The sequence below is a fragment of the Lontra canadensis genome, unplaced genomic scaffold (genome assembly GCF_010015895.1).
Source record: "Lontra canadensis isolate GAN:19392208 unplaced genomic scaffold, GSC_riverotter_1.0 scaffold59, whole genome shotgun sequence".
Lineage (NCBI taxonomy): Eukaryota > Metazoa > Chordata > Mammalia > Carnivora > Mustelidae > Lontra > Lontra canadensis.
In genome coordinates, this window is record NW_022631053.1 from 6,341,886 (window position 1) to 6,369,511 (window position 27,626).

Consider the following 27,626-nt stretch of genomic DNA (forward strand, 5'->3'; position numbering starts at 1 on the left):
ATTTTCTGTAAGCCTAGAACTTCTCTAACAAAGTCTACTCATTTAAAAAGCATACTCTGTTCAACGAAATATCTAATAAAATTGTAATATTAAAAAACAAAAAATAGGCAAGGGTTTACAGAGACATTTTTCTAAGTAAAATATGCAAATAACCAATAAGCACATAAAATGATGTTCAACATTACCAATCACTAGGAAAATGCAAATTGAAACCACAATGAGATTCAACTTCACACCTATTAGAAGGACTATTAAAAAAAAAAACAAAAACAAACAAAAAGGGGGAAATAAACAAGTATTGGAAAGGATTTTCGGAGAAAGGATATTCCGGAGAAACTGGAACCCTGTGTATTGCTGGTATAAATGTAAAATTATATAGTTACTATGGAAAACAGTTTGGCAATTCTCAAAAGGATTTTCGGAGAAAGGATATTCCGGAGAAACTGGAACCCTGTGTATTGCCGGTATAAATGTAAAATTATATAGTCACTATGGAAAACAGTTTGGCAATTCCTTGTGTTAAACAGAGTTACCATATGGCTTAGCAATTCCACTCCTAGGTGTACAGCCAAGGAAAATGAAAACATATGTATACACACACACACAAATGTGTACACCAATGCTCATAGCAGTTTTATCATAGGCAAAAAGTGCAAACAGGCCAAATGTCTACCAACTGATGAAAATGTGGCATGTCCATACAATAGACTATTACAATAAAAGAAAATGAAGTACTGATACATGCTATAACATGGATAAACCTTAAAAACATTATGCTAGGTGAAAGAAGCTATTCATAAAAGACTGCTACCGTATGATACCATTTATATGAAATGTCCAGAACAGGCAGATCTATAAAGACAGAGAGTAGATTAGCAGTTGCCTGGGGGCTATGGGGAAATGAGGGGTGAATGCTAATGAGGACAGGATTTCTTCTGTGGGTGATGGAAATGCCCTAAACTTAAAATGACTGCAAAGCCCTATGAACATACTATATTCCACTGAATGACAGGCTTTCATTGTAATGAAGTTGAGTTTATCAATTGTAGTTGGTGCTTGAATAAAGAGAGGGTTGGGGCATCGACCTCCATGCAGTCTAAAAAGCTATGTATAAATTTTGGCTTCCCAAAAACTTAATTATAGTTCACACGCAAACTACATGGGTTTGAACTGCATGGGTTTCCTTGTGCATAGTTAATAGTTACCACTAATAGTAGTTAAATTTGTGGAGAGTCAGAAGTTAGTAGGCTGATTTTCAACTGCACAAGGGGTTGGTGCCCTGAAGCCCTGTGTTGTCCAAGGGCCAACTACACTAACAGCGTACTATTGACTGGCAGCTTTACCAACAACATAAACAGTTGATTGACATGTATGTTGTATGTTGCATGTATTATATACTGTATTCTTATAATAAAGTGAGCTAGAGAAAAGAAAATGTTATTAAGAAAGCCATAAGGAAGAGAAAATATGTTTACAGTACCATAAAAAATCTGTGTATATGTGGACCTCCATAGTACAAACCTGTGTTGTTCAAGGGTCCACTGTATTTCTTCTATGAATAATATCTTCAGAATTGCATCTAAAAAAGCATCACCATACCCCAAGGTCACCTAGGTTTTGTCCTATATTATCTTCCAGGAATTGTATAGTTTTGCATTTTATATTTAAGAGATAGAAAAGAAATTTCCACTTACGTCATAAGAGATATTGATCTGTAGTAGTCTTTTCTTTTAATGTCTTTTTCTGGTTTTGGTATTATGGTAATGCTGGCTCACAGAATGATTTAGAAGTTTTTTCTCTGCTTCTGTCTTCTGAAAGAGATTGTAGAAAACTGGCAAAATCTCTTCCTTAAATGTTTGACAGAATTCACCAGGAATATATCTGGGCCTGGTGCTTTCTTTTTGACAAGTTATTAATTTTTTTTGAAAAGTTATTATTAGTTCAATTTCTTTAATAGATTTAGGCCTATTCAAGTCACCTATTTCTTCTTGTATGAGTTTTGAAACATTGTGTCTTTCAAGGAATTGGTCCACTTCATTTAGGTTATTAAATTTGTGGGCACAGATTTGCTAGAGTATTCTTTTATAATCCTTTTAATTTCCCTTGAATCTGCAGTGACATCCCCTCTTTTATTTCTGATAGTAATAATTTGTGTCCTCTCTCTTTTTTCCTTACTTAGCCTCATTAAAGGCTTATAGGTTTTATTGATCTTTTTGAAGAACCAGCTTGTGGTTTCATTGATTTTTTTTTCTTTTCAAAATTTTGTTGATTTCTGCTCTCTTTTCTTTTTTTTCCTTTCCATTGGGGGAGGAAAGGTCAGAGGAAGACAGAGAGAGAGAGAATCTTATGCAGGTTCCACACCCAGCAAAGAGGGGGACACAGGGCTGAACCTCGTGACCTTGAGATCATGACGTAGGCTGAAATCACACCAATTTCTGGTCTAATTCTTATTTTCTCTCTCTCTCTCTCTCTCTCTCTCTTTTTTTTTTTTTTTTTTTTTTGCTTTGGGTTTAATGTGCTCTTCTCTAATGGTTTCCCAAGTTGGAAACTTCAATTATTGATTTTAGACCTTCTTCCTTTCTCTTATATGCATTCAGTATTTTCCTTAAGCACTGCTCCCACTGCATCCAATAAATTTTGCTAAGTTGTGTTTTCATTTTCATTTAATTCAAAATATTCTTAAATTTCGTTTGAAAATTTAAATTTCTTTGACCTATATGTGATTTATGTGTTGTTTAAATTTCATATATCCTCACAGTTATCTTTCTATTACTGATTTCTAGTTTAATTCCATCGTGGTCTGAGAGCAGACATTGTAGGATTTCAGTTTATTTAGTTATTTATTTTTTAAGATTTTATTTATTTATTTGACAGAGAGAGACACAGCGAGAGAGGGAACAAAAGCAGGAGGAGTGGCAGAGGGAGAAGCAGGCTTCCTGCTGAGCGAGGAGCCCCATGTGGGGCTTGATTCCAGGACCCTGGGATCATGACCTGATCTGAAGGCAGGCGCTTAACAACTGAGTCACCCAGGTGCCCCATGGATTTCTGTTCTTTTAGCTAAGGTGTATTTTATGGCCCAGAATGTGGGCTATCCTGGTGAATGTTCCACGTGAGCTTGAGAAAAATGTGTGTTCTGCTGTTGTTGGATGAACTGTTGACGTCATTTATTTAATTTGATTGATGATGTTATTGAGTTCAACTATGCCTTTGCCTATACTCTATCTCCTGAATCTGTCGCTTTCAGAAAGAAGAGTGTTGAAATCTCCAGTTCTGATGGTGGCTCTCTTTCTCTCTTTCCCCTTTCACTGCTACCGGTTTTTGCCTCAGGTAGTTTGATGCTGTATTGTTAGACACATACACATTAAGGACAGTTATATTTTTTTAGAGATGACCCCTTTATCATTATGCAATGCCTTTCTTTATCTTTGATAACTTTCCTTACTTCGAAGTCTGTTCTGTCTGAAATTAACAGAGCTACTACTGCTTTCTAAAAATTAGCTTTAGCATGATATATTTTTCTCCCTCTACTTTTAATCTATATGTATCTTTACATTTATAGTGGGTTTCTTATGGATAAACATATAGTTGGGTCATGTTTTTTATTCACTCTGACAATCTATTTATTAATTGATGCATTTAGACCATTGACATTCCAAAGTGATTATTGATACAGTTGGATTAATATCTACCATATTCATTAACTGTTTTCTATTTTTGCCCTTGTTCTTTGTTCCTATTTTTGTCTTCCACTCTTTTTTCTGCCTTTTGTGGTTTCTTTTTTTTTTAAGATTTTATTTATTTATTTGACAGACAGAGATCACAAGTAGGCAGAGAGGTAGGCAGAGAGAGAAGGGGAAGCAGGCTCCCTGCTGAGCAAAAAGCCGGATGCTGGGCTCCATCCCAGGACCCTGGGATCATGACCCGAGGCGAAGGCAGAGGCTTTAACCCACTGAGCCACCCAGGCGCCCATGCCTTTTGTGGTTTTACTTGAACATTTTATACGATTGCATTCTCCTTTCCCAGCATATCAGTAATACTCTTACCTTTTTAGTGGTTGCCCTAGAGTTTATAATATTTCACTTACAACTAATCCAAGTCCACTTTCAAATAGCACTATACCACTTCACATGTGATGTGAATACCTATAATAAGAAAATAATCCAAATTCCTTCTTCCCATTCCTTGTACATTTTACTTATATATAAACATAACATAGGTGTATACAACCCACCCTTGAACAACACTGGCTTGAATTATGCTGATCCACTTAGGTGCAATTTTTTTTACTGTCCTGTAAATGTATTTTCTGTTACTAATGGCTTTCTTAATAACATTATCTTTTCTGTAGCCTACTTTAATGTGAGAATACAGTATATAATACATAAAACATACAAAATATGTCAATTGTTATTGATAAGGCTTCCAGTCAACAGTAGTCTATTCATAGTTAAGTTTTGGGGGAAATCAAAGGTTATACATAGATTTTCACCTGTGCCCTTCACCCCCAAATTGTTCAAGAGTAAACTGCATAGATATATGTGAGTTTACATAATTGACTACATTGTTGCTATTATTATTTTGAACAACTTATTATCTGTGAGATCAACTAGGAATAAGAAAAATAATTTTTTGCTTTATCTTCATGTATCATTTAAAAAAATTTTTTTAAGATCCTATTTATTTGACATAGAGAGACACAGCGAGAGAGGGAACACAAACATGGGTAGTGGGAGAGGGAGAAGCAGGCTTCCCACTGAGCAGGGAGCCAGATGTGGGGATTGACCCCAGGACCGCAAGATCATGACTTGAGCTGAAGGCAGATGCTCAACCGACTGAGCCACCCAGGCACCCTGTGTATTCATTTTTTGATGCTCTTCCTTTCTTTATGTAGATCCAAGTTTCAGACCCATGTTATGTTTCTTCTCTCTAAAGAACTTCTTTAACATTTCTTACAAGGCAGGTCTACTGGCAACAGATTCCCTCAATTTGAGAAAGTCTACATCTTCACTTTTAAAGGATAATTTTTCAGGGTACAGAATTTTAGGTTGATTTTTTTCTCTCAACATTTCAAATGTTTCATTCCATGCTCTTCTTGGTTGCATGGTTTCTGAGGAGAGGTCAGATGCATTTCTTATCTTTGTTCTCCTATAGGTAAGGTGTTTTTCCATCTGGCTTCTTTTGGTACTTTATCTTTGATTTTCTGTAGTTTGAAAATGAGATGCCTAGGTATAAGGGTTTTTGTCTTTATTTTTGGCATATATCTCTGAGCTTCCTGGATCTATGGTTTGATGTCTGACGTTAATTTGGAGAAGTTCTCAGTCATTATTGTTTCAAATATTTCCTCTGTTCCTTTACCTTTCTTTCCTCCCTTTGGTATTCCCATTTTGTGTATGTTACATCTGTTGTATTTGTCCCACAGTCCTCTCTGTCCCACAGTCCTACTCTGTTCTGTTTTCTTCAATAGTCTTTTCTTTTCTTTTTGGTTTTTGAGAATTGTATTAATATAATCTTTAGTTCTTAGTCTCTTCTCAGCCATGTCCAGTGTACTAACACCAAAGGCAGTCTTCATTTCTATTATCGTATTTTTTTAATCTCTGGCATTTGTTTTTGGCTCTTTCTTAGGATTTCCATCTGTCTGCTTACATTGCTCTTCTGTTTTGCATGCTGTCTATTTTCTTCACTAGAATCCTAAGCACATTATTCATAGGTGTTTAAAATTGCTAGACTGCTAATGCCCTGCTATGTTGGATTCTGATGTTTGCTCTGCCTCTTCAATTTGTGTTTTTTGCCTTTTCATATGTCTTGTAATTTTTCTTGATAGCCAGACATGATGTAATGGGCAAAAGGAAGTTCCATCAATAGGCCTTTAGTAATGTGGTGGTAAGATGTGGTGGGGAAAGGAAGCATCTACAGTCCTATGATTAGATTCCAGCTTCTGCCCCTAGACTATGAACTTCACAGACATTTCTCAGGCTTTTTTACCCAGGGCCAGAATGGCTAGAGTGGGCTGGAGTTGGGTATTTCTCTCCCTATAGTAGGTTAGACTCTGATAATACCCCAGTAAGTTAAGTCCTAGTTAGTTTCTTTGGAAGGCAGGGCTTGTTAACCAGGAAAAATGCTCTGGTATATTTCAGATGGTTCCTTTTCTCCTCACCTTGTTGGAAGCCTCAGGGAGCTTTCTCTGATATTTTCTATGAGAATCTGGTTGAGCTCCTGAAAGTAAATCTCACAATATTGTGGGGACTCCCTTTGACTGGGTCCCCCTGCAGTTTTTAACTCTCAGAATTGTCTCCAGAAATTAGGTAATTACAATTCAGGCTTCCTACCCCATCACTAATTCCAAGAAGGTTTCCACTCATCAGTCTCTGCTCTAGTAAGCCATAATGAATTGTACTTGCCTGTCTGTCTCTCCAGATTTGGGGCTAGCAGTCTGCCCCATGTCCTCCCTGTTTCTTATGGATCCAAGAAGAATTGTTAATTTTTCAGTCTTTTTACTTTTACTTATTGCTAGGATGGAGCGGTAACTTGTAAGCTACTTATGAGGAATTGGTTTGGAATGTCAATGTTCAAATTATACACTTTAAATGGGTGAATTTATGATCTGTGAATTATATCTCAATAAAGATGTTAAAAAGTTTTGGAAAAGGAAAAGTTAGAAAAGCTTCCTACAACATTCTAACTCCAACATAAAGGTTAAAAACTGAGAGATGATCAATTCCCTACCCTTTCTACCCAATACCAAATTTTTTTTTTAGATTTTATTTTTAAGTAACCTCTATACCCAATGTGGGGCTCAAATTTACAACCCCAAGATCAAGAGTCATATGCTCTACCAACTGAGCCAGCCAGGGGCCCCTACCCCAAACCAACTTTTAAGTCTTCATTGAAAGTGTTCTTAATGAATTATTGCATTAATTGGGTGAAAGCAAGGAAATGTCACTGTTATTCCTAGCCTTATCCAGAGACACTTGATCCTTTAGATTCCTTTTTCTGTCCAGGCATCAATCATCCCCAGGAGTTCCTGGAAAATTATATAAGCATAAATCAAGGAACTATCATCTCAAAAGGCACCTTCAGGTCAGTTGGGGGTGGAAGCCATAGAAAAGAAGAATTTTCTCAGAAGTACTTAGGCCTTGCTTGTGGTCACCTTAAAGCAATCTCCAAACTTGAAGATGTTATTTTCTGAGAATTAAACTAGTAAAAACCAACACAAAATAGAGATAGTTGATGGAAGAAACATCGTATTAAGAGCTGTAAACATCTTCCTAATAAGAATTCTTGAGAAATCCCTATTCATTATTAATTCACACATTCAATAAATATTTATTGAGGACTCATTATGTGCCAGCCACCATACCAAGTGCTGAGTTATAATAAACTCTCATGGAGTTTAAAATCTAGAGGGACTAACAAAGGTTCACAGGGAGTTTACATTTCACTGGACCTGGGATATAATTGAAGGAACCAATACCCCAATTAACAAATATAATGCACCAATTTCTTATGACATGAATATATTACTTGAGGGTAAATGAAGTAAAAAAAAATGGAACCTGGATAGTAAGAATTTGGTGGTGTTTATTTGGACCATTCCAGAGTAAGACACAAATGGATACAAATATTTTAGTATTAGAGAGATGTGATACAATGAAACAGTGATTAGCTCTTTAAAAATGAGTTTTCTTTAATTTTAATCGTAAACTCCAAGACCATACATTTTACTTTTTCCAAGTTTCTGTTTATTAACCAACTTTTAAATTTCAAATACAGTTTTTAAGGAAACTGAACAACTTAGAAAGGTCATCTTAGCTAGCTATGGTTGACATCTTACATTTCAAAATTTGGATACATAATTTATTGGTAAATTGATGATGGGAGAGAATATTTGAGATATGGGTAGTTCTAGGAAATATGACACATGTCCAACCCTCCTCCCTCTAATCAGGCAGGATGAGAAGCATTCCTTGGGGCAGGCTGTTGGTGCATGAAGCCTACATGTAAACACAGTATGGTGACTACAGAAGAGGGATTGCGGAAAGGAATCTAAATATTGCCGTACAAGGTAGGGTGCCTAAGGAAAGCATCAGGAGTAAATTGCACAGCTTAGCAGAAATAAGGACCAATAATCACAGAAGCAAAACAGCAAGTTAGACAACAAACAAACAAGAAATGATGCCAACACATTCTCCAGGTAACCAAACTTAAGCCAGCAGCTGAATTTGATTCCAAGATTATTTTCATTGCTGGTAAGCATTAACAGGTCTGTAAAAAGAATACTCTGGACCCTTCCTCCAAAGAAGAAAGCTGAAATGTCCTGAGTTTGTACTAGAAAAAAAGTTGGAGTACTCTGATGGGCTCCTCAAGGGGACTTATGCCTATTCTAATGCCATATTCAAGTATGGGAATTAGCTAGGGTACTGATGGAAATCTAGAACTTTATCCCAAACCATACCCAGCTTTATTCAATTCTTGAGGTCGGTAGCTAAAATTCAGGATTTAGGGGATAAGCAGAGAGTGAGGGGGGAATAAATCACTGAACCTAAAAGAAGAAGTTCATCTGGACCAAGAAGTTCATGTGGTCAAATCCGCTATTGCTTCTATCTTGTACTATCTGGTGGTGGTCTTCCTGTTTTCAGCATGTCAGGAAACCCATATGATATCTCACCTTATATGTCATGCCCTGGTACCAAATGATGAAAGGCATATTCTTTATATTAATCTCAGAGTACAGGAAGGTATTTTGAAAGTTCTCCTGCACTTCCCAGAACTCTCCATATATCAGTTAGCTATGAGGATATTGACATGAAGTCCAGGCGAAGATTAAGTGCAAAAGTTATAGTTATTATAAAAGAAGGTATTCTGGAGGAGAGAAGTATCAGAAGATGTTTAAAGATAATTCTGTAGCAGCTAGATAGGAAGAGCACTTCGGTAACCCAGTTGAGGTATTCTAAAGTACTTGGTTCATGATGCTGTGGCCATTAGTCCTCTTAAGTAGTGGATAGTTAAATGAAGTCAGAAAGTTTTGAACAGTACCTTCCAAACCAGGATAAAGCTAGATACTATAGCCAGGAAGCTGAGTAGTTCATGAAGACAGATGATTTCTTTAACAATGATTACCTAAGGTTGGCACAGATGGGAGAAAATTAAGAGGATGGTGTATGCCATACCCATGAGCCCATTCACTACTACAAAGTTGGTGTCATGACTATGGAGTGGGTACAGATCTACATTTAGACCACTGTGATGAGATGATGAAGAGGATAAAGATCATGTTAATGATGCTAGTAATGGTGTACCAGGACATTTAGGAATGAGAGATAGGCATGGTAGTCATCCAGCTGTGACTCTCACCCAAGAGAATAGGAAACAGCATACTATAGGTTTCCAATATTCAGCCAACAAATACAGAGCACCTATTATATGTTACGCACTGTCCTAGACTCAAGGGGATCCAGGACTGGGAAAAAAAAAAAAAACTTGTCAGTCTTCATGGAGCTTACATTCTAGTGAGGAAAGCAGATAATAAATTAGTCAAGGGAGGCCTGGGTGGTTCAATCAGTTAAGTGTCTGCCTTGGGCTCAGGTCCTGATCCCAGCATCCTGGGATTGAGTCCCACATACGGCTCCCTGCTCAGCAGGGACCCTGCTTCTGCCCTTCCCCTGCTCATGCTCTCTCTTGCGCTCGCTCTCAAATAAATAAGATCTCTAAGAAAATAAATTAAATAGTGTTAAGTGCTTTGAAGAAAAAATAAAGCAGGGCAAAGAAGCAGAGTGACAAATGTGCTATCTTAAATAGGGTGGATTGGAAAAACCTTGCTGAGATGACATTCTAGGAGGAGGTTTGAATGAATGGGAAAGAAAACCATGCTACCCTTTAGAGGAAGAGCTTTCAGATAGGGAGAATAGCAAATGCAAAGGTCCTGAGGCAGGAACAAGGTAGGAGTGTCACAAAGGAGGACCAAGATTTCCTTTGGACTAGAATCAGAGTTGTAAATGGGCAACAGTGACTTGGTCGGTTGAAATGAAACACATACAGCAACTAGGTGTGAACTTGTGAGTTGAAACAAATATCTATCTGGTCCTCTCACTTCTACACAATTCCTGGATCTCATCTAGTCATCCTCTGACTATAATCTGTTTTCCACCACCAGAATGGAAGCTCCATATGGGCAGACCCTAGACATGGGCACAAAACCACTGTCTGCCCTGGAGAGTTATCTTTAGCTCTGTCTGGGACAAGATGACCCCTGGAAACAGAGCACCCTCTGCTATCCACTAATATTAATGTTTCTGACATAGGGCCCTGGCTTAAGACAATGGTTCTCAGTTCCAGACTAGCAGATTCAGCATCACCTGGATGCTTGTCAGAAATGCAAATTCTTGGGTCCTACCTGGAACCTCCTAAATCAGAAACTCTGGGGGCAGGGGCTCAACTATGTGGTTTAACAAGCCCTCCAGGTAGTTCTGATGCACAATAAAGTTTGAGAATGATTGTTGCAAGTTGTAGAGGTCCAAGACAACCATCACTTGACAAGTAAATTTGCATGGCCAGAAAGCATGGATGACTCCTATTTTCACCCATTAGGATCAAGTTCCTGGGAAAACTGGCTCAAGAAAGAGGTGACAGGTAACAAGATAACCCCCATTAGAGGTTGAAGGTGCCACCTTCAAGTCTTGAGTGGGGCAGAGGAAAATAAATCCTTCAGCTGAGGTATGTAGTCTCAAACTTGGACCAGATAAACATTTTCTTTCCTTAAAGAAGTAAGCTTTGTGGGCTATCAGAACAGAGAAGACAAATAACCTTATGGTTATTTTCTTACTCAATGATCTTCCCAATTCAGTTGACAGTTGAAGAGCCCTGAGCATTTCAGTTTCATGAAAACTCGAGTTCTCTGGAGCTGGTCCTAGGAGCTTGGGACCAGGAGATCAATGCTGAATGGCAACTAGGCTGAGATTAAGACAATCTTTACAGAGGCAGAACTCTCACTGATTTTCCTTTAACAAGAGTACAGGCTCTCAGGTTACTTATAACATAGCATCTATATATATGGAAAACTTTGTCTCTAATGCAGAAAACAAGTACACCCGCTTGGAAGAAACTTGGGCTGTGAGTAGCAATCACCTCCATGTATCAGTTGCATTCACAGTGTTGAAGAAACTTTGCATCCTGGTCTGCATAAACCAGGACGTGGGTAGTTTTGACAGTCTTACTGTCAAAGGAACCGAACAGTGCTGGGAACTGGGCAATGCTGGTGACAGATTGTCTAAATGAAGGAAGGAATATGGTAGTAAGGTCTTAGCTTCTAGGGATAAGTGGTAACACAGGGGGTGGAAGCGGTAACACTACTGTCCTAGTACACTTGCTCATTTGCAGCCCAATAAGAAGTCATCTCAGGAGTCCCAGATTGCCAAGGCTTGTTGTCCATCAGTGGCCAGGAGAGGTATATGCAGAGGAGAGGCTCTGGGTCTAGTGGGTGGTTGGATCTGCTGGATCAGAACCTGGCACACAAAGCTACGGTTACCCCCTGAGCCTTTGTTTTGGAGGTCCTTGTCTCATGCTTTCAGCTCTCTGGGAATTCTAACCACCTTTCTTTGCAAAGGTTGAGGGCCTAGGTGACTCATCCCCTTGCTGTGTCCCAGTGCAGGCAGGACCAAATGGCTTCCTTCTGTTGGGAACTGATCCTCCATTGCTGAGAAACATACACACACATACATGTACACACACACACAGTCGGCCTCATCACAGTACAGGCAGAGCTGGTCTATTCTAAGCTGCAAGGAGTCAGAGAAGATAGTAACGGCAACTGCTTCCCTGCCAAGTGTGATATTAGAAACAAAATGTGTTCCATTTTCCATCAGGATTAGAGCTCACCTTGTCCACACACAGCCTCGTGGGGAGTTCCTATGGAATCTTCAGGCTGACAGCAGCAGGGGGACATCAGGCAAGGGTTTTGGGGTGCTGTGGCATCAGTAGTTCTGGGCTCATCTCTGCCAACCAGATTTGACCGCAATTCCTCGCTTATGCCGTAGGTGGAGAGGAGCCAGGAGGTGGCATTTCCCATCCTGCCAGAGCACATAACCACTCCTGCCCACTCCAAGTCATTCTGCCAGAGCACATAACCACTCCTGCCCACTCCAAGTCATTCTCAACCCAGGAGCCACATCCTGTCACTCTTCAGTGAGTTCCCGTAGCGGGGGAGTGGTAAGACCTAGAAGGCACAGCGTGATTTGGCTCTTATCTTTATAGTTCAATCTCCAACTACTCTTCTCTAACCCAAGTTGTGCTGGCCTTCTCTGTTCCTCCAGTGAGCCAAACTCCTCCTCAATTCAGATCCTACTGTCCCTTTTTCCAAAAAGCTCTTCTTTCCCCTTTTCCTGAATAATGCATATGCATCTTTCAGGTATTCCTTAGAAAGGGTTTTTCCAATTCTCAGGCCAGATTAGGTACCCTGTTTTTACCCTCTGATTATGTGGTGTTATTTTCACCGTAGTAGCATCATTCTAATGATCTGTGTGTGATGATGTGATTGCTGTCTTACTCCTACAGGACTATAAACTTGAAGAGAGTAGGCAATGTACCTGTTTTGTTTACTACTATCTATTCCCAGTGCCAACTACAGTGCCTGACATAGTATATGCTCAATTTTCTTGGAAGGAATAAAAAGGAGGAAGGAAAGAAGAAAGGAAGCAGGCAGGGAGAGAGGCAGAGGTCCCAATGGGGCTAATTGGGAAGACATTTGATTCTCCATCTCTAGGGGGAAAGCTGGAAGGGTTCACTGTAGCTCTCACCAGAAGCCTCAGTGTTTTGTTTTGTTTTTTAAATATTTTATTTATTTATTTATTTATTTATTTATTTATTTATTTATCAGAGTGAGAGAGAGAGAGAGAGCGCACACACAAGCAGGCAGAGTGGCAGGCAGAGGCAGAGAGAGAAGCAGGCTCCCTGCCGAGCAAGGAGCCTGAAGCAGGACTGGATCCCAGGAGCCTGGGGTCATGACCTGAGCTGAAGACTGCAGCTTAACCGACTGAGCCACCCAGGTGTCCCAAGCCTCAGTGTTTAAAGGCAGAAGTTAACATCAGAATTTTGTTTGTGGAATAATGCTGAGTTCAAACCACAGAACCGACTCCAAATGGATCATCAGAGCTAAGGGGTCTGAGGTGAGTTTTAGGTATAGAGTAAAACGAAAATGGGAAAAGCAGGGAAGACAAGGACAAATAAGAAATAATCTATACGAATTCAAGGAAGTGTAGGACAGGGCCACCAAGTGGGCTTACTTCTTATACCTAGCAGCTATTTATGGATGGGCAAAGCAAGTCTGATTAAAGAGAAACAGACCATACAAAATTGTCATATACAGACATCTATTGCTCCAACATCTTAGTAAGTTAATATTCTTGTGTATAAATCATTTTCTTGTAAGTATGGTTAACTCTAGGTTCACTAAAATGAGACCGAATTAAGCTATAGTTTATGCACTTCAAAGCTTAGGACTTTGCCATGTGATACCCTGCCAAAGTAAAACTCTGCCTAAGAGGTCCACTTCTCCCTCCCTTCCCGACTTCTCAATGACATTCTCTTTGGAAATTCAGCATTATGGACCAAAGCTATCAAGCTCTTCGCTTACATGCTCTCTCATTCTATCTCCTTTCTTGATCATAGGCTCCTTGGGGAAAGGGAAAGTGACTAGCTCATTTTCTCATTTATTGAGCCTAGTACAATGACTTTGAATAGTAACTGTTCGAAAAAATTATTGAGGGGGTGCCTGGGTGGCTCAGTCTGTTAAGAGTCTGCCTTCGGCTCTGGTCACCAGGACCCACTTGGGTCTCCCTGCTCAGGGAGGTGTCTACTTCCCTCTCTGTCCTTCCCCCTTGCTTGTACACAGACACACACACTCTCTCTCCAATAAATAAAAATAAAATCTTTTCTAAAAAATAAAATAAAAAATAGAATAAAAAATAAATACTGCTGTATATTTCACAGGTGCTGAGACTGATTACTCCAATGAACTTGTTAATGTCTTGAGGAAGACCATTTTAGACTTGAAGTTCTTCCTCAAATATAGGGAGTTGGACTTCAATAAGTCATTTTCAAACTGTAAACTATTAGAAAAGTGACAAGGTTATGTCTTTATATATAATTTTTACATTGTCTCTATTATTTCTAGTGTATTAGGCACATAGTGGGAACTCAAGATGTTTGCTGTAAACTGACTCCAATACAGATGTATTTCACTTGAGAGGAAACTGTAGATGTTTCTGATATTTTGTATAAATTGTTTATGAGTTAAACACTACTCAAAGTATACAAGAGAAATTTGTTACTAAATGGATTCCTAAGATGAATATTTTTTACAATATTTAGAATCACTTTGTAATACAATAACTTCTTTATGTAATCCATTTTTTGAGTTTCATATTTTTACACATTCAGGTTGCTGATTATAGGATACCCTAGCTTAGTCCGGACAGGCATGAGGAAGCCAACTGAATCACTAGTGATTAAATCAAGATGTTTTTCATAGAGCTCTACTCTCTTCTTCTAGAGTTTCTAGTTTCCCAGATGATCTCCTCCTCTCTCTCTCTCTCTCAATGTCTCCCCCACTACACAAACACACAAATTTTCTCCCTGTGTCTTAATTCAAATTTGGTAGCTGTATCCTAATTTATAATGTATGCATAAACTTCATTTCATAATAAACTTCATTTCATAAAACTTCATAATACTCCTTTCCACCTCTCCCCACCCCCTTGTTTAACCAGATGCCTCACCATTTTTCAAAACAGGTATGCCTTCCACGGTGCCTGGGTCGTCCATAGCATGTAGAGACTTCAAGTTGTCTGTCTCAGGTGGTGGCTTTTGTATGAGCATGCTGGAAGTTGAAGCTTCCCCAGCTGAGAAGCAATATCGCTAGGTTACCCTCAAGGTGGGATTCAGGGAAGGGAATGCTACTTATTCTCATTCATTTCCTCTGTAACTCTTAGCTGTCCAGGGCCTTTCCCCCCATAATCCAGTGAAAAATTAGAGAAGTCATGACTTTTCTCAACAACAACAGAACGTTAAAAAGGTTATGTTCTTTTGACATAAAAGAGAGAAAAGCAGAACATGTAATTAGCTACCTTGAGACTATGGTAGAATAGAAAACCATTTCTCTTTGGGACTCTATCTTATAGATTTTATTGTCAATTACAGTCGTAACAAGGACTTTGAGAGATGAGCCCAGAAAGGGATTCGCAAAGCACAGAGAAATCAAATACCAGTTCATGTGCTATAAATCTTGTTCTTCCTCAACTCCCAGGTCTGTGTTTCTTATCTTCCTGGGCCTATTCCCACATATGAGCCCCAAATCTCACCTGATATATTGTATAAGGAAGAGCTCAGAGACAGATATTTTACTATATTAGGGATGGAATAAAGTCAGTTGGCCCCTAACACCTACATTTAGACTAGTACGTTTCACATCCTGTATTCAAACTCCCTGCAAGAGAAGCCATCCGTCACTGGAGTATGATCGGGAGACAATGGTACCTGTGCGCTGAGGAGGCCTGACTAACCCGCGAGATTGAATCACACACATGAAAAATTTCAGATGAAATTCCTCTTTACGCATGGCTGTCTCCTAGAAATAGAGATGGAGTTAAGCCATATGAACAGAACCGTGGAATGGTTAAGTTGGACAAAACAGACATGGATCAGGTATGCCCACTACTGAAGGCCTTAGGACATGACAAAATAAAGTATCAGTATATGAAGAGATACAAAGAATCTCCTTTTATATATTTGACAGGGCAAGATCTCCTGAATTCAACAAGCATCTCCTTTCTCCCAGAGCAGGTAAAAGGCTAGGGCATCCAGAGGCTCCCCTTATTTAAGTCTGAGCTCAGACTTCTGAGGTCTGGAGGGCCTACTCAGAAGCATTTCTCCAAGACTTCTGGACAGGGCCTGGGTCCAGAGGTCACGTTGAAGGACTTGGCAAAAAGCCTGAGTGAAAAAACCTATTTCTTCCCATTATTTTCTTTTTGAAAGTAGGGCACCGATTACATGTTAATCCATTCAGTCACAGGAACACCACCACTGCCATTTAGTTCTTCAGAGGGCCGACACCTGGGTCCTTTTCTATTTTTACTGGGAAAAGTAGATCTCTGGTGGACCCCCAATAGCTTTCCTCACACCTCTGCCCATGTCTCAAACGCCTCCATAGTTCTGCAAGGTTCTACATGTTTCCGGAGTATAACCTAAGCTAATCCTAAAAGGCTTCCACTCCCGCCCCCAATGGCAATCAAGCATGATGTGGTGTAAAGAACACAGGGCTGCAAGTTAAGAAACTTTTTCCCTAGTCCCAGATCTGCCAAGCACTTTATAACTCTGGGAAAGGACTTCACGTCCCTGACACTTAGTGTAAAATATTTCCCACAACCACTACGTGCATCAGCGTTCCGTGATTCTCAATAAAACACGATACAGAGCTCGATTCAGCCCTCAGGACTGCATCTGTCAAGCCGGCCATAAGTTCCCGCCGGTGGAGGGAGGGCCACAGCGTAAAGCTGCCATGGAAACCAGAGCGAAAGCAAAAATCGCCGAGCGGAACCAGAAGACGGCGCGCAAAGGGATAGAGGGAACAGAAAAAAGCGAAGGACGACGGGTATACTAACAGTAATCCGAGAACGGGAACGAGAAAAACCCCACGCTGAAAGGGGAACAGGGAAATTTTGACTTCAGCCTTAGATGGTCCTTGAGCTTCTCAGGCCTGGCCACACTGCGCAGGCGTTCTCCGGTTCCTCAACTCTGCTCTTTGACCTTCCGCCCCACCCCCTCGCCCCTCCGCAGCCACCGGGAGGCTCTTCCGGTGTCGTGGAGGCTGTTCCGGTTCGCGGCGGTTCCCGGGTTTTGCGTTCCGCGCCCGGCCGGAAACCCCTTCGCATAGCAGCCGGTTCCGGTTCGGTGAGTGGCGGCGGGAAGCTGGGGGAGGGGTGAGGATGGAGGGAGCCTGGGCCGGGAGGCTGTGCTGGTCCGGGCCCAGCAGCCTGGGCTGGGCTGGGCGGAAGCGGGGAGGGCGGTGGGGACGGCGCTTTTTCCTCTGCCCCGCCCCCTGGGACCACCTCCCCTCCCCCCTGCTCTCCACCGGCCGCGCTCTGGCCGGCGGCCGTTAGTTAGGCTTCCTGAGGCCGTTCCTTCAGTCCCCTTTCTCCTGGGTCGAGGAGGGGCCGTCTCCCTGCCGGTACCGCGGGCCCGGTCTCAGCGCCCAGCGCTGCTTGTGGGGAAGAGGCCGGTGGGGATTTCGGGGCTTTCCCGCCCGGGCAGGGTCTCTCCTGTCAAGGGAAAGCTGATTTCACCGGGAAGCTCAGCTTTCTGTTAACACCTGCTTCTCCCGCCTTTCTTGAGACCTGAATGGTGTTTCTCGACTACTTCTGCGTCTCACGTAAACATTTCTCCAACTCTTTTACTCTGTGGTATCTCCCTGAGGTGTGATATCGCTAGTGCCACCACCAGAGAGACACGGCTGGACCCTCCTGCCCAGGTTATGAGAATCCCCTTCACCGCCACGGTTTGCTTACCTGGCTCATCGCCTCCTGGTCATTCCCTTGAACCGTCTCTTTCTTGGTTGTACCCTAACGTGGTCTCTCTGGATATATGCCCGGCTTCTCTTGAGCTTGGGGATTTCTGTTTATCGGTGCCTCTGCAGTATTTTCACTATCTTGTTGGCAATAACTTACTCCTTTATCACTTTCGAGTCAGCCTTATTAAGGTCATTTCACTTCACATTTGGTACACTTGTTTGGGGTGGTGGTGATGCTTGTGAGGTTTATGTAAAGCCTTATGTAGGCTACCACCTTTTTTATTTAGGGTCTTTGTTCTAATTGGGTTTTCTGAATGGAGTAGATCACATTATTTCCTAAATCTTTATCCTTTGTAGAGATAATTTGTGTTAAGCCCTCGTGTTGAAAGATAGATTGCACTGAATTTGAAATTACAGTGGCAGTGAAGCCTTAAGCATCTCTTAAGCATGATCCCACAACCTTCTTCCAATTTAGAGATCCCCTGTTTTCCCTTTAGTCCCAATTTTGGAAGACTCATTTCGTGTTTATTTTGAGAAGTCTCCTTCATTTTTGCCTGATTGCAATTAATTATCCCGGCTGCAAACATGGTCTTCATGTCGCCCGTCTGATGAGTTAAATCTGGAGGGAGCACATGGATTAAAAAACAGGTTCTGCCACTTCAGGCTAAGGTGATGTAACTCTTGACTACCGCTTTGAAAGTCTTTCCTTTTCTTTACCTGACTCCCACGCCTCTTGCCAATGCACCAGCTTTATTTTCTTGCTATAAGTATCTGTTGATGGATCTGGTTTCTCCCAGTAGACAGTGTTTCAGCAGCAGGGACCAGTTGTTATTCATCTTTGTATCCCTAGTACCACGTCCGTAACTGGTGCACAGTAAATGTTTGTGTACTAAAGCAGTTGAATGCTTAGTGTTTTAAGGTGTTCAAGTGTTAAGGTGTTGAGAGTCTGATTGGGAGAGGTTACATGTAAAAGTATGAGAAACAAAAACAAGTACATGATAATATACTGCAAACTTATATATATCCACAGTTCAGAGCAGGATGATTCACAAGATCACTTCCACACCCTTCTCATATCATAAATTATTCTAACCACATTTGGTCCTGGATAAAGCTAATTGCGTTCCTCAGTACATGCTTTCTAGTAACTTCATAGTAACTGTAAACATTCTCTTTTATCACCACCTCTTTGTATGTAAGCTTATACATGTTTTGTTCTACTTGTTACATTGTTCACATCAAGACTTTGCCATCTTTTTTTTTTCTTTCAGATCTCCTGTTACTTTTGTGTTCAGCTGTTAAGTTGATTTCACCTGAATGCCTGTAACAGCTTGTTTTCTTTTAGTAAATTGATGACCAATGTGAACTAGGAAATGTTATTAGAATACTTTTCTCGAAAGGGAAAAGTTCCTAGGCTTGTAAGAATTTGGTGGCATCAAAGTTTCCAGATCCAGCATTTCATGGTGAATCTTGGAGTAAAATATCTCTACTTCTAATGTAAATGCAAAAGGCAAAAAGAAAGTAACATAAGCACACTGAAGAAGGTGGATGTATTTGTATTAAAATGTAAATGTGGGGCTTTAAATATTAAAATTATGAAACAGTGCCGATCCCCCCAGGACCATCCCCAAGAGGTGAATTTTATCTTGACAAAGTGTGTGAATCCTTGAATGAAGATATGTTAAAGGATACCACGTTTTGTGATGTTTGTTAAAAGCACATTTTCTTGGGAGTTAGGATATCCTGGATTTTTATCTTCCCTTTTCCCCATCTATGTGATTTCAGGCAAGTCACTTAACCCCTCTGGACATAGTTTCCAAAATTCTTTAATTTCTTGCTTGCTTCCCTCTTTACATCTATCTTAGCAATGTAAAAGAAGTAAAATGGGATTGTTGAACTGGGCACCAAGCTTTTAAATTGGCATTTTCCTTAAATCAACAAAAAAGACTAGTGATGACACTTATGATAGCCAAAAGAGTGAAATGTGAAAAAGCCACTCCTAGTTTATTGGTTGATAGGATTTTTTCCCCTTAACGGGGAACCCAGGGAATTAATTATTTAAAAAGGTGGAAGGGGATAGAATAACCTGGAGAATTTCCAAATAGAAGCCTTTTGTTAGGTTGAGCATTTGGAAACATACTTGAAGCCTAAATATAAGGCTTAAGTTATTTGGGAATCCTCCCCAGCAAGGCTGGGTATCAGATGATTACTCTGCTTAGTCTGTAGCTGTGCCAGGAAAAGCTCAAGCAGGCTTCCTTTGTGTGTGCACTTCCTTGCGACCATATGGAGTACCTAATAGCATCATCCAGTCTCCTTAGTAGATTGAAGCTTTGATATTGCTAAAGTGGATTGATAAAGTTGGTAACAAACTAAAGTTGATGAGGGCTCAATCTTTTTAAAAATATGGTAAGGGTGCCTGGATGGCTCAGTGGGTTAAGCTTCTGCCTTTGGCTCAGGTCATGGTCTCAGGGTCCTGGGATGGAGCTCCGCATCAGGCTCTGCTCAGGGGGGAACCTGCTCTCCCCCACCCCCCCACCCCCTGCCTGCCTCTGCCTACTTGTGATCTCTCTCTGTGAAATAAAATCTTTAAATAGTATATGGTAATAATATTATGAATATAGTAAGTGTGACTCTTACCATTCCTGATCTCCTCTTCCAAGAAGCACGTGTACCAAGGGTATGTTTTTTAACCTAGTTCCAAGCAGTTAGGCTTTTAAATTCCTTTTTCTGGGAAAATTAGATACATCAGAGGAGAAAATAATTTCATGTAGGCAAAGGGACTTTGGTTTGTAACAGTTTGATTAATGATGGGAGAGAAAGTACTTTAGTACAACTGGGAAGTATATCTTGATTGTTATGAGAATATCAGGAGCTTATTTGACTGCTGACTAAAACATATGGAAGAAAAGTCTAATAGGACCACCATAAGATCTATTTTGTTTATAAAACGGTTTAGCATGGGGTTTTAGAGCCATGGATTGCAAAGAATTTCTTGGTTGTAATTTCAGTGCAGTCACTGACTAACTTTATGATCATATGCAAATTAATCTCCAAAGGGTTGGTGCTCCCAACTTCTTGCTGTAATAGTCTGTGATTCTGTGGGTAGTCCATAATTGCTTTTTAATATAGCTCAAGGTTCAGAAATGTTTGGAATTGCCTTGGCTCGTTTTAGTTCCCATTCTCTTCCCATCAAGTCATCTCTCCTCACCACCTTATATTTTTCTCTACTGAGAACAAAAATGTTAGTGGCTGAGCCACACTGTGAGTGGCTTCCTGTTCTATAATTATATGAAGGAGGTGCTTCAGTATGTAACATTTCTGTTTTCTGTCTTTTATAGGACTTTGTATCTTGCTAAAGTCAGTGATGTGAAAAGATCTGACATGGGTAAGTCTGACTATGAAATAATAATTCAGTCCTTTTAGCTACCCTGATTAGTTAAGCTAAATCGAAAGACAGGTTTTTTTGTTTGTTTTTTTGTTTTTTTAACATTTTTGGTATTTGCATCTTTGTGCTTAATAATCTTAAAGGAGGTCTCAACCTAGTTATGTAATGGATATAACACCAGGCATTTTTCTTTTGGTTGAGACATTGTTTATAGCATCTTTTGGAAGGATTTTCTCGTTCATTGTATTGAAAAAGCCAGATACACACTAACAAACATTTACTATGTACCAGGCCCTGTTCTGAGTATTTAGAATATATTAATTCATTTAATTTTTTACAAATGCCTTACACAGTGCCTAATATTAACAAGGAAATGGGGGCACAGAGGTTAAGAAACAACCAGAAGTGGTAGAGCCAGAATTTAAACTCAGGTAGCCTGGTTCCAGAGTCCTTATTCTTTCACACTATGTCATACCGATTTCTGTATGATAAATAACTTGATTAAGGTAGATTTTAAATTTCATTTAGCTAGTAGCATTGAAAATTAATTGTGATTACAATATATTCCACTGTTTATAGTTCATTATGTCTGTAAAGGGGATCAATACAGGGTCAAAACTAGTAGCCAATATGGAATAGGTTGAATAATTTATACAGTTAGATCTTATAACATTCCATGTGCTCCTTTTAAAATCACATTAGTCTTCTCTCTTCTGTTTTTTGCTTTTGCGTAGTCTACCTTCTCTCTCCCCCGGTCATTTGTTTCACTTTTCTCTAATTGTTAATGTCATTGTAAGTCACCTGAGTTCTGTCACTCTTACCTGTTACTATTCTAGCTCTTTTATATTAACAAAGGTCTCAAAAGTGGTTATAAAATAAGGTTCTGCCATAGCATTACAGTAATGGAGCTGGTATCTGTTTAGAGCCATATGAATAAATGATACTTTTTACAGAAAAAAGTTCAGGTGGATTCATTTTTAAAGCACCTTTTTGAGTTAGATAAAGGAAATAAACTGTTAACAGTGTTTGTTTCTGAATGGTGAAATTTTTTTCCCTTTTTTTTAATAGTTAAATTTTTTTCTACAATTAAAACAGTCAAAGTTTTTTTAGGGAAAATTTCATTTTTAAAAAAAACTTTGAGTTAAGTTTTTTTTTTTAATACTTGCACAAGTTTTGAACTATTTGGTAGATAGATGATCTCCGTTAATTCCAAATGAGCCAATTTCTGCACTTGGGCCTCTTTTTGAGATTTCTGGCCAATTGTTCTGAAAGAGGGGTTTTATTTGATTATAGAGGTGTTCTTTGGGAGTCATTTTTATTAGGTGAAATGATTTATTCATAGAAAAGTAGTTATTGAAGAATTATGTGACTTGAATTAATTTGGATTCTTTCCCCCAGATGATATTGCTGATAGGATGAGGATGGATGCTGGAGAAGTAACTTTAGTGAACCACAACTCCATATTCAAAACCCATCTCCTGGCCCAAACAGGTTTTCCAGAGGACCAGCTTTCATTTTCTGACCATCAGGTTAGGAATAATTTTCTTCCTTTAGTTGATGAATCACTTTGGCTTAAGTTTTCATCTGATGTAATTTAAATGGCACACTCAAAAGGACAAACATGTATAAACTTTTTAGAATCAATATTTCTGGTGTTTTGAATTCTTTTTGATATATTAAATTTAAGACAAGAACTAGGCTATGTATGAGTTTTTTGAGAATAGTATCTTTTAGAAAACTTTATTATTTCTGTGCATATTAGAATTACCAAAGCACAGGTCAGTGTCCTTTTCAACTAGAGTCTTAAAATTGTTGAGCATTAAGTGGGGGGAAATATGTCAATATACAGAAGCTCTGAGATTTCCCTATGTTATAAAATGTAATTTCTCAAAGGCCCAGCATCAACAGCATCCCTTGGGAGCTTGTTAGAAATGCAGAATCCCAGGCTTCACCCCAGACCTACTGAATTAGAATGTACGGTTTTAAAAATTTCCAGCTGATGAATAGAAATACCACATGATCCAGTAATTTTTCTACTGGGTACTTACCCAAAGAAAATGAAAACACTAAATCAAAAAGATATATGCACCCCTAGTTTATTGCAGCATTATTTACAATAGCCAAAACATGGAAGCAACCCAAACATCCACTGACAGATGAATGGGTAAGGAAGATGTGGTACACGTATACACATATCATGCAGCCATAGAAGGGATGAGATCTTGCCATTTGTGACAGTATGTATAGACCTAGAGAGTATTGTGCTAAGTGAAATAAGACTATGAAAGACAGATATCATATGATTTCACCAATACGTGGAATCTAAAGAACAAAACAAATAAATAACAGAATTTGATCTGTAAATACAGAGAACAAAACTGATGGTTGTGGGGAGAGGGTGGAGAAAAGTAGGAAAGGTGAGTGGGAGGTACAGGCTTCCAGTTATGGAATAAATAAGTCACAGAAATAAAAGGCACAGCATAGGGAATCTGGTGTGACAGACGGTAGCTACATTTGTGGTGAGGATTGCATAACATATAGAAAAGTTGGATCACTATGTTGTACACCTGAAACCGTAACATTGTATGTCAGCTATGCTGAAATGAAAACATTTTTTTAAAAGAAGAAAAAAAAGTCTCCAGCTAGTTTATTTGCACATTAAAGTTTGAGGAGCATTAATAAAGCAGTCTTTCTCAGTAAGAAAGCCATGACTAATATAGATGAGACAGTTCTTTACTGTGTGAGTCTCTCCCAAGCAAAGCAGGATGTTTAGCATTGTTGGCCCTTGGGCACTAAATTACCTGTAACATCTGCCTCCAATAATCATTTTTGGTAACTGAGTATATAGTCACACATTTCCAGATTGGTACTTGGGGTGCAGCCCCACCCCTGATTAAGAACTTCTGTATGAAGTTATCAAAAGGTTAAAAACCAGGTTCATTTGTCACCCTCTTTGATAAATGATACAGCTGGCTTTCAGAACAGGATATACCATGTGCATGTTTATCTTTTAATGAGCATTCTTTGGATTAAGTTGTATAACAGATACTTTGCCTATTTTTCCCCTTGAAGCCTCAGTCATTTCATTAGATTGTCTATGCGTTTTCCTTTCTTATTAGTATGTAGTTTTTTTAATAATATATAAAAATATAATTATATAGAATTCTGAAATACATCATAATCTTATTTAATGATATTTTCCAAGCATAAGTTTTTATGTTATTTTATTGTGAAAAATGTGATTTAAGAAAAATCTTTTGCTTTGTTTAGATTTTACCTTCCAGGGAAGGAAATTTGGACCGATCTTATACATGTTCTACAAGAAGTACGGCTTATAATCCAAATTATTATTCAGGTATGACATATTACTTGGAGTCACAGCATTTGTGCCATTCAGATTTCTTCCTAGTAAATTGTGTGTGTTTACATCTCTAGAGTGAAAACATTGTCAAAAGCAAAATGGTATTTTCTCCACTAAAACATCACTGTGTGTGTTGCAGGGGGAGGAGGTTACTATAGTACTTTACTGACCTAGTCTCAACCACTTATATTTAATGGAAAAGTTTTTTTTGGGGGGAGGGGGGGGTCCATTTTTTTTACTTGTTCATTATGTCATTGTGAAAAGCAGTACAGCTTTGGTTTGGCTTTTGTTTTGTTTTGTTTTGTTTTTAAGATATGTGTCTATGATGTAAAGGATATGTGTTTTACATTGATATAAAGCACAGAGTTAGCCATTTCTATTCTGCTTGAAACCGTGAATCCTGACAAATTATTTCTACCCAAGCTTGTCCCTCCATCAGGGCAGGAAATGTTAATTACATGTTTCTATCTAGCACCTGCCACAGCCATGCTTGCATATTCAGGGGCTTGCCTGTTCAGCTTGTGATCCATGGCAGAAGTCAGCATTCTCTAGGCTATTCCTAGTCCCTGGCCTGCCCCACTTTCCGTCTGCCCCTTTCCTAAGGTTAGGACCTCCAGTGATCTTCTGGCTCTGTCTTGGGGGAACTAAGAGGTTTTTATTGGTTAGCTTCCTGGCAGTACGACCCAGGAAGATTATAGTGCCTTCCTATGTCTTATCACTCCTCATGCTTCAGTCTCCTCACCTTCCCACATATATGGAAATATTAGTAATACTGTTGAACCTGCCCTAATGGGATTTTTATAAGGATAAACTGAGGTGATAAATATGAAATGCAAATAATAATTATTGTTATTTGGCTTCCTCAGGATTCTTTGTCAGCAAGATGAGATCTCCTCCCCTAAAAAGACGTTAGTATGATGATCTTTTAGATTTATATTATATTTAAATGTCATTTAGGTGGGCGGTACTTTACCCTGGGCTCTGAATTTCCTCTCTTGGTATGGGAAATGGTCTCTGCAAAGTATGTGCATAGTTTGTATAGGAAAATCAGTTAACTGGCTCTGAAAATAACTCTGCCATCATTAACTATTGGAAAGGCCTTTCTGATGAGCAGAGAGTCTGACATCTGGTTAGATAGTTCATTATTAATCTTAGGGAAAGGACATTTGAGTGGATAATGAAACGAGATCATTAATATTTCCACTTGAACTCAGGCTGTTTGTTTATAATTTCATATGTTGATTTACCATCGGATAGAATATTTGCTTTTAGTTTAAAATAATTGCTGAATAATAAACAATTATGTAGAGAAAATTCTTCTCAGAATCTGCTGACCATAACCACTCAATTCTGTGGCCTTCTCCATGTGTACATACATGATACATATTGTATGATTCAATACATATCATCTTTTTTGTCCAATATTTTAATTTTTAGTTTTCCATTTACATGTTATTCTTCATGTCTACCTTTTTCTGTTGATTTCTAATAATCCATGGAATTGATATGCACTTTATGTGCAATTTGAAAATCTAAAAAGCTCTGAAAACCAGAAATTCTTTTCATAATTCATTTGGCATCCAAACTGACCTGACCTGAATTCATTCCTTGGCAAAACCCACATGAACTGACATGAAGCTATTTATATTTTTGTCTTCTATTTGTTTCTGTAAATATGAGTATTTATATATTTCACTGCAGATGTATCAGTGTGTTTGATTACAGGGTGCAGCTTCAAATTATACCTTGAAGTGTTACATAGTATATACCAGGTTATTTTTCTAAAATTCCAAAAATTTTAAATTCAGAAGTGCAGTGGGATCTAGAGGACTGTGATTTAGGATAATGGTCCCATGCCTTTATTTGCTTCATTATTTTCTCTGTAGTTTAGGTCCTCTTCACGCTCACTATTTTTAGCTATTGTAAGTAATATGACTTAAGAACATTTGTATGTATAGCCTTTTTTCTTTAAATTTCATTACAAAAAAAATTTCTTTCATTACACCCTTGATATTCATAAAGGTTATATCCAAGATCATCTCAGAACTTCATGTTCTTGACTGTGGTTTATTTGACCAGATTCTTGGCTTTCTACTGAATTACATGACTCTTGAGAGTTACATTTTTCCTATGTTTGTCCTCATCCTGTAAGTTGATCCCTGTACCAAAATCTTACACTGAAGTTTTGCCTCTCATTTGAAAGCCATTTTTTAGGAAAAGGAAAAAAATTACTTCGTAACAGTTACTGTATACCTGATGATGAATAGCGAATAGCAACAGTGAATAACAAAGCCATATTGAAGTTACAGCCTGAAGCAGAGGATTTAGATTTGTGCCTCCACCAAAGTTCATCTCATCCCTGACCAAACAAATGTACGGGTGTGTCACAGAGCTCCAGGATTGCTCTCTGACAATCAGATTTTAAATCTCTGAAGGCCAATGGTTTAAATACTTTTTTCTTAAAGTCTTTAATTTAAATCTACTTTTTAGTGTATATTTTTCTTAACTTCATCCCTTTGCCACATCCATTCTAATTGATTGTAAATCCTGCAGAATTGTGTCTCCTTTGTATGTCTTCTTTTCTAGTAATCCCCACATTGATTTCTGTGGTCAGTCACCTTGAGCTTCACTGCTTGATTGGGCAAGATGGGGTCTCCAAAACACCTACCTTAGTCATCTCATTCTGTCTTGGTATTTGTCTCCTTTCTTGCTATTCTCTTTTCCTCCAAGGTGAAAACAATCATGGGAAAGCCCCAAACTTTAGAATCTAGGGTCTGGAGCTTACTTACCATTTCCTGTTTTACTGCATCTGCTGCCTCTCTGTATCAAGTTTTTCAAAAATCTGCTTCTTAATCCACTTGAAATTAGACTAATTTAAAAAACATTTTTAGAGAAAATACAGCTCTTTTACTTTAATAATTTACTGCTGGTTAGCCTTTAAGACTCCTTGATTTTATTTTCTATTTATTAACAATTGAAAATTGAAACATTTTAAACACCAAACAAAGAAAAGTAGATTAAGATGAAAAACGATTTTGCTTATGCTTGGAATCATTATCATCATCTTATCTTTGGAAAATATGTTAAATTAGGTTGCCAGACAGGCATTTAGTAGATGATTTAAAGCATCCTGCTATTTATAATAACTAAACCTGAAAGTTAACAGGAGGAACTGATGCTGCTTACTTTCATTATAAGTAATTGCCTGAAATACTTTTTTTTTTAAATTTAAAGCTTATTTCATTATGTCCATAAAACTATTGCCTGTCCTTGTAGAAGATTTGTAGAGAAAGGTAGAAAAATACCCATCATTCTATTTTTGGAGC

At 38.9% G+C, this 27,626-nt stretch overlaps 1 protein-coding gene across 8 annotated transcripts in view; it reads left to right on the forward strand.

The window, feature by feature from the left end:
* The first annotated feature begins 16,689 nt into the window (after positions 1-16,689).
* SENP1 (SUMO specific peptidase 1) overlaps positions 16,690-27,626 on the forward strand; it is a 52,498-nt gene continuing 41,561 nt past the window's right edge. The window contains exons 1-6 of one of the 8 annotated variants that reach the window (XM_032876927.1): positions 17,536-18,223; positions 18,826-18,898; positions 20,893-20,939; positions 22,338-22,468; positions 24,210-24,294; positions 25,167-25,208. In XM_032876927.1, the coding sequence (XP_032732818.1) occupies positions 20,936-20,939; positions 22,338-22,468; positions 24,210-24,294; positions 25,167-25,208 (262 nt within the window). In that variant the 5' untranslated portion in view covers positions 17,536-18,223; positions 18,826-18,898; positions 20,893-20,935. Of the gene's footprint in view, positions 16,939-16,977; positions 17,516-17,535; positions 18,224-18,825; positions 18,899-20,629; positions 20,796-20,892; positions 20,940-22,337; positions 22,469-24,209; positions 24,295-25,166; positions 25,209-27,626 lie in introns of those variants that run through there. The other 7 variants (XM_032876925.1, XM_032876928.1, XM_032876926.1 and 4 more) reach the window with 7 other exon arrangements.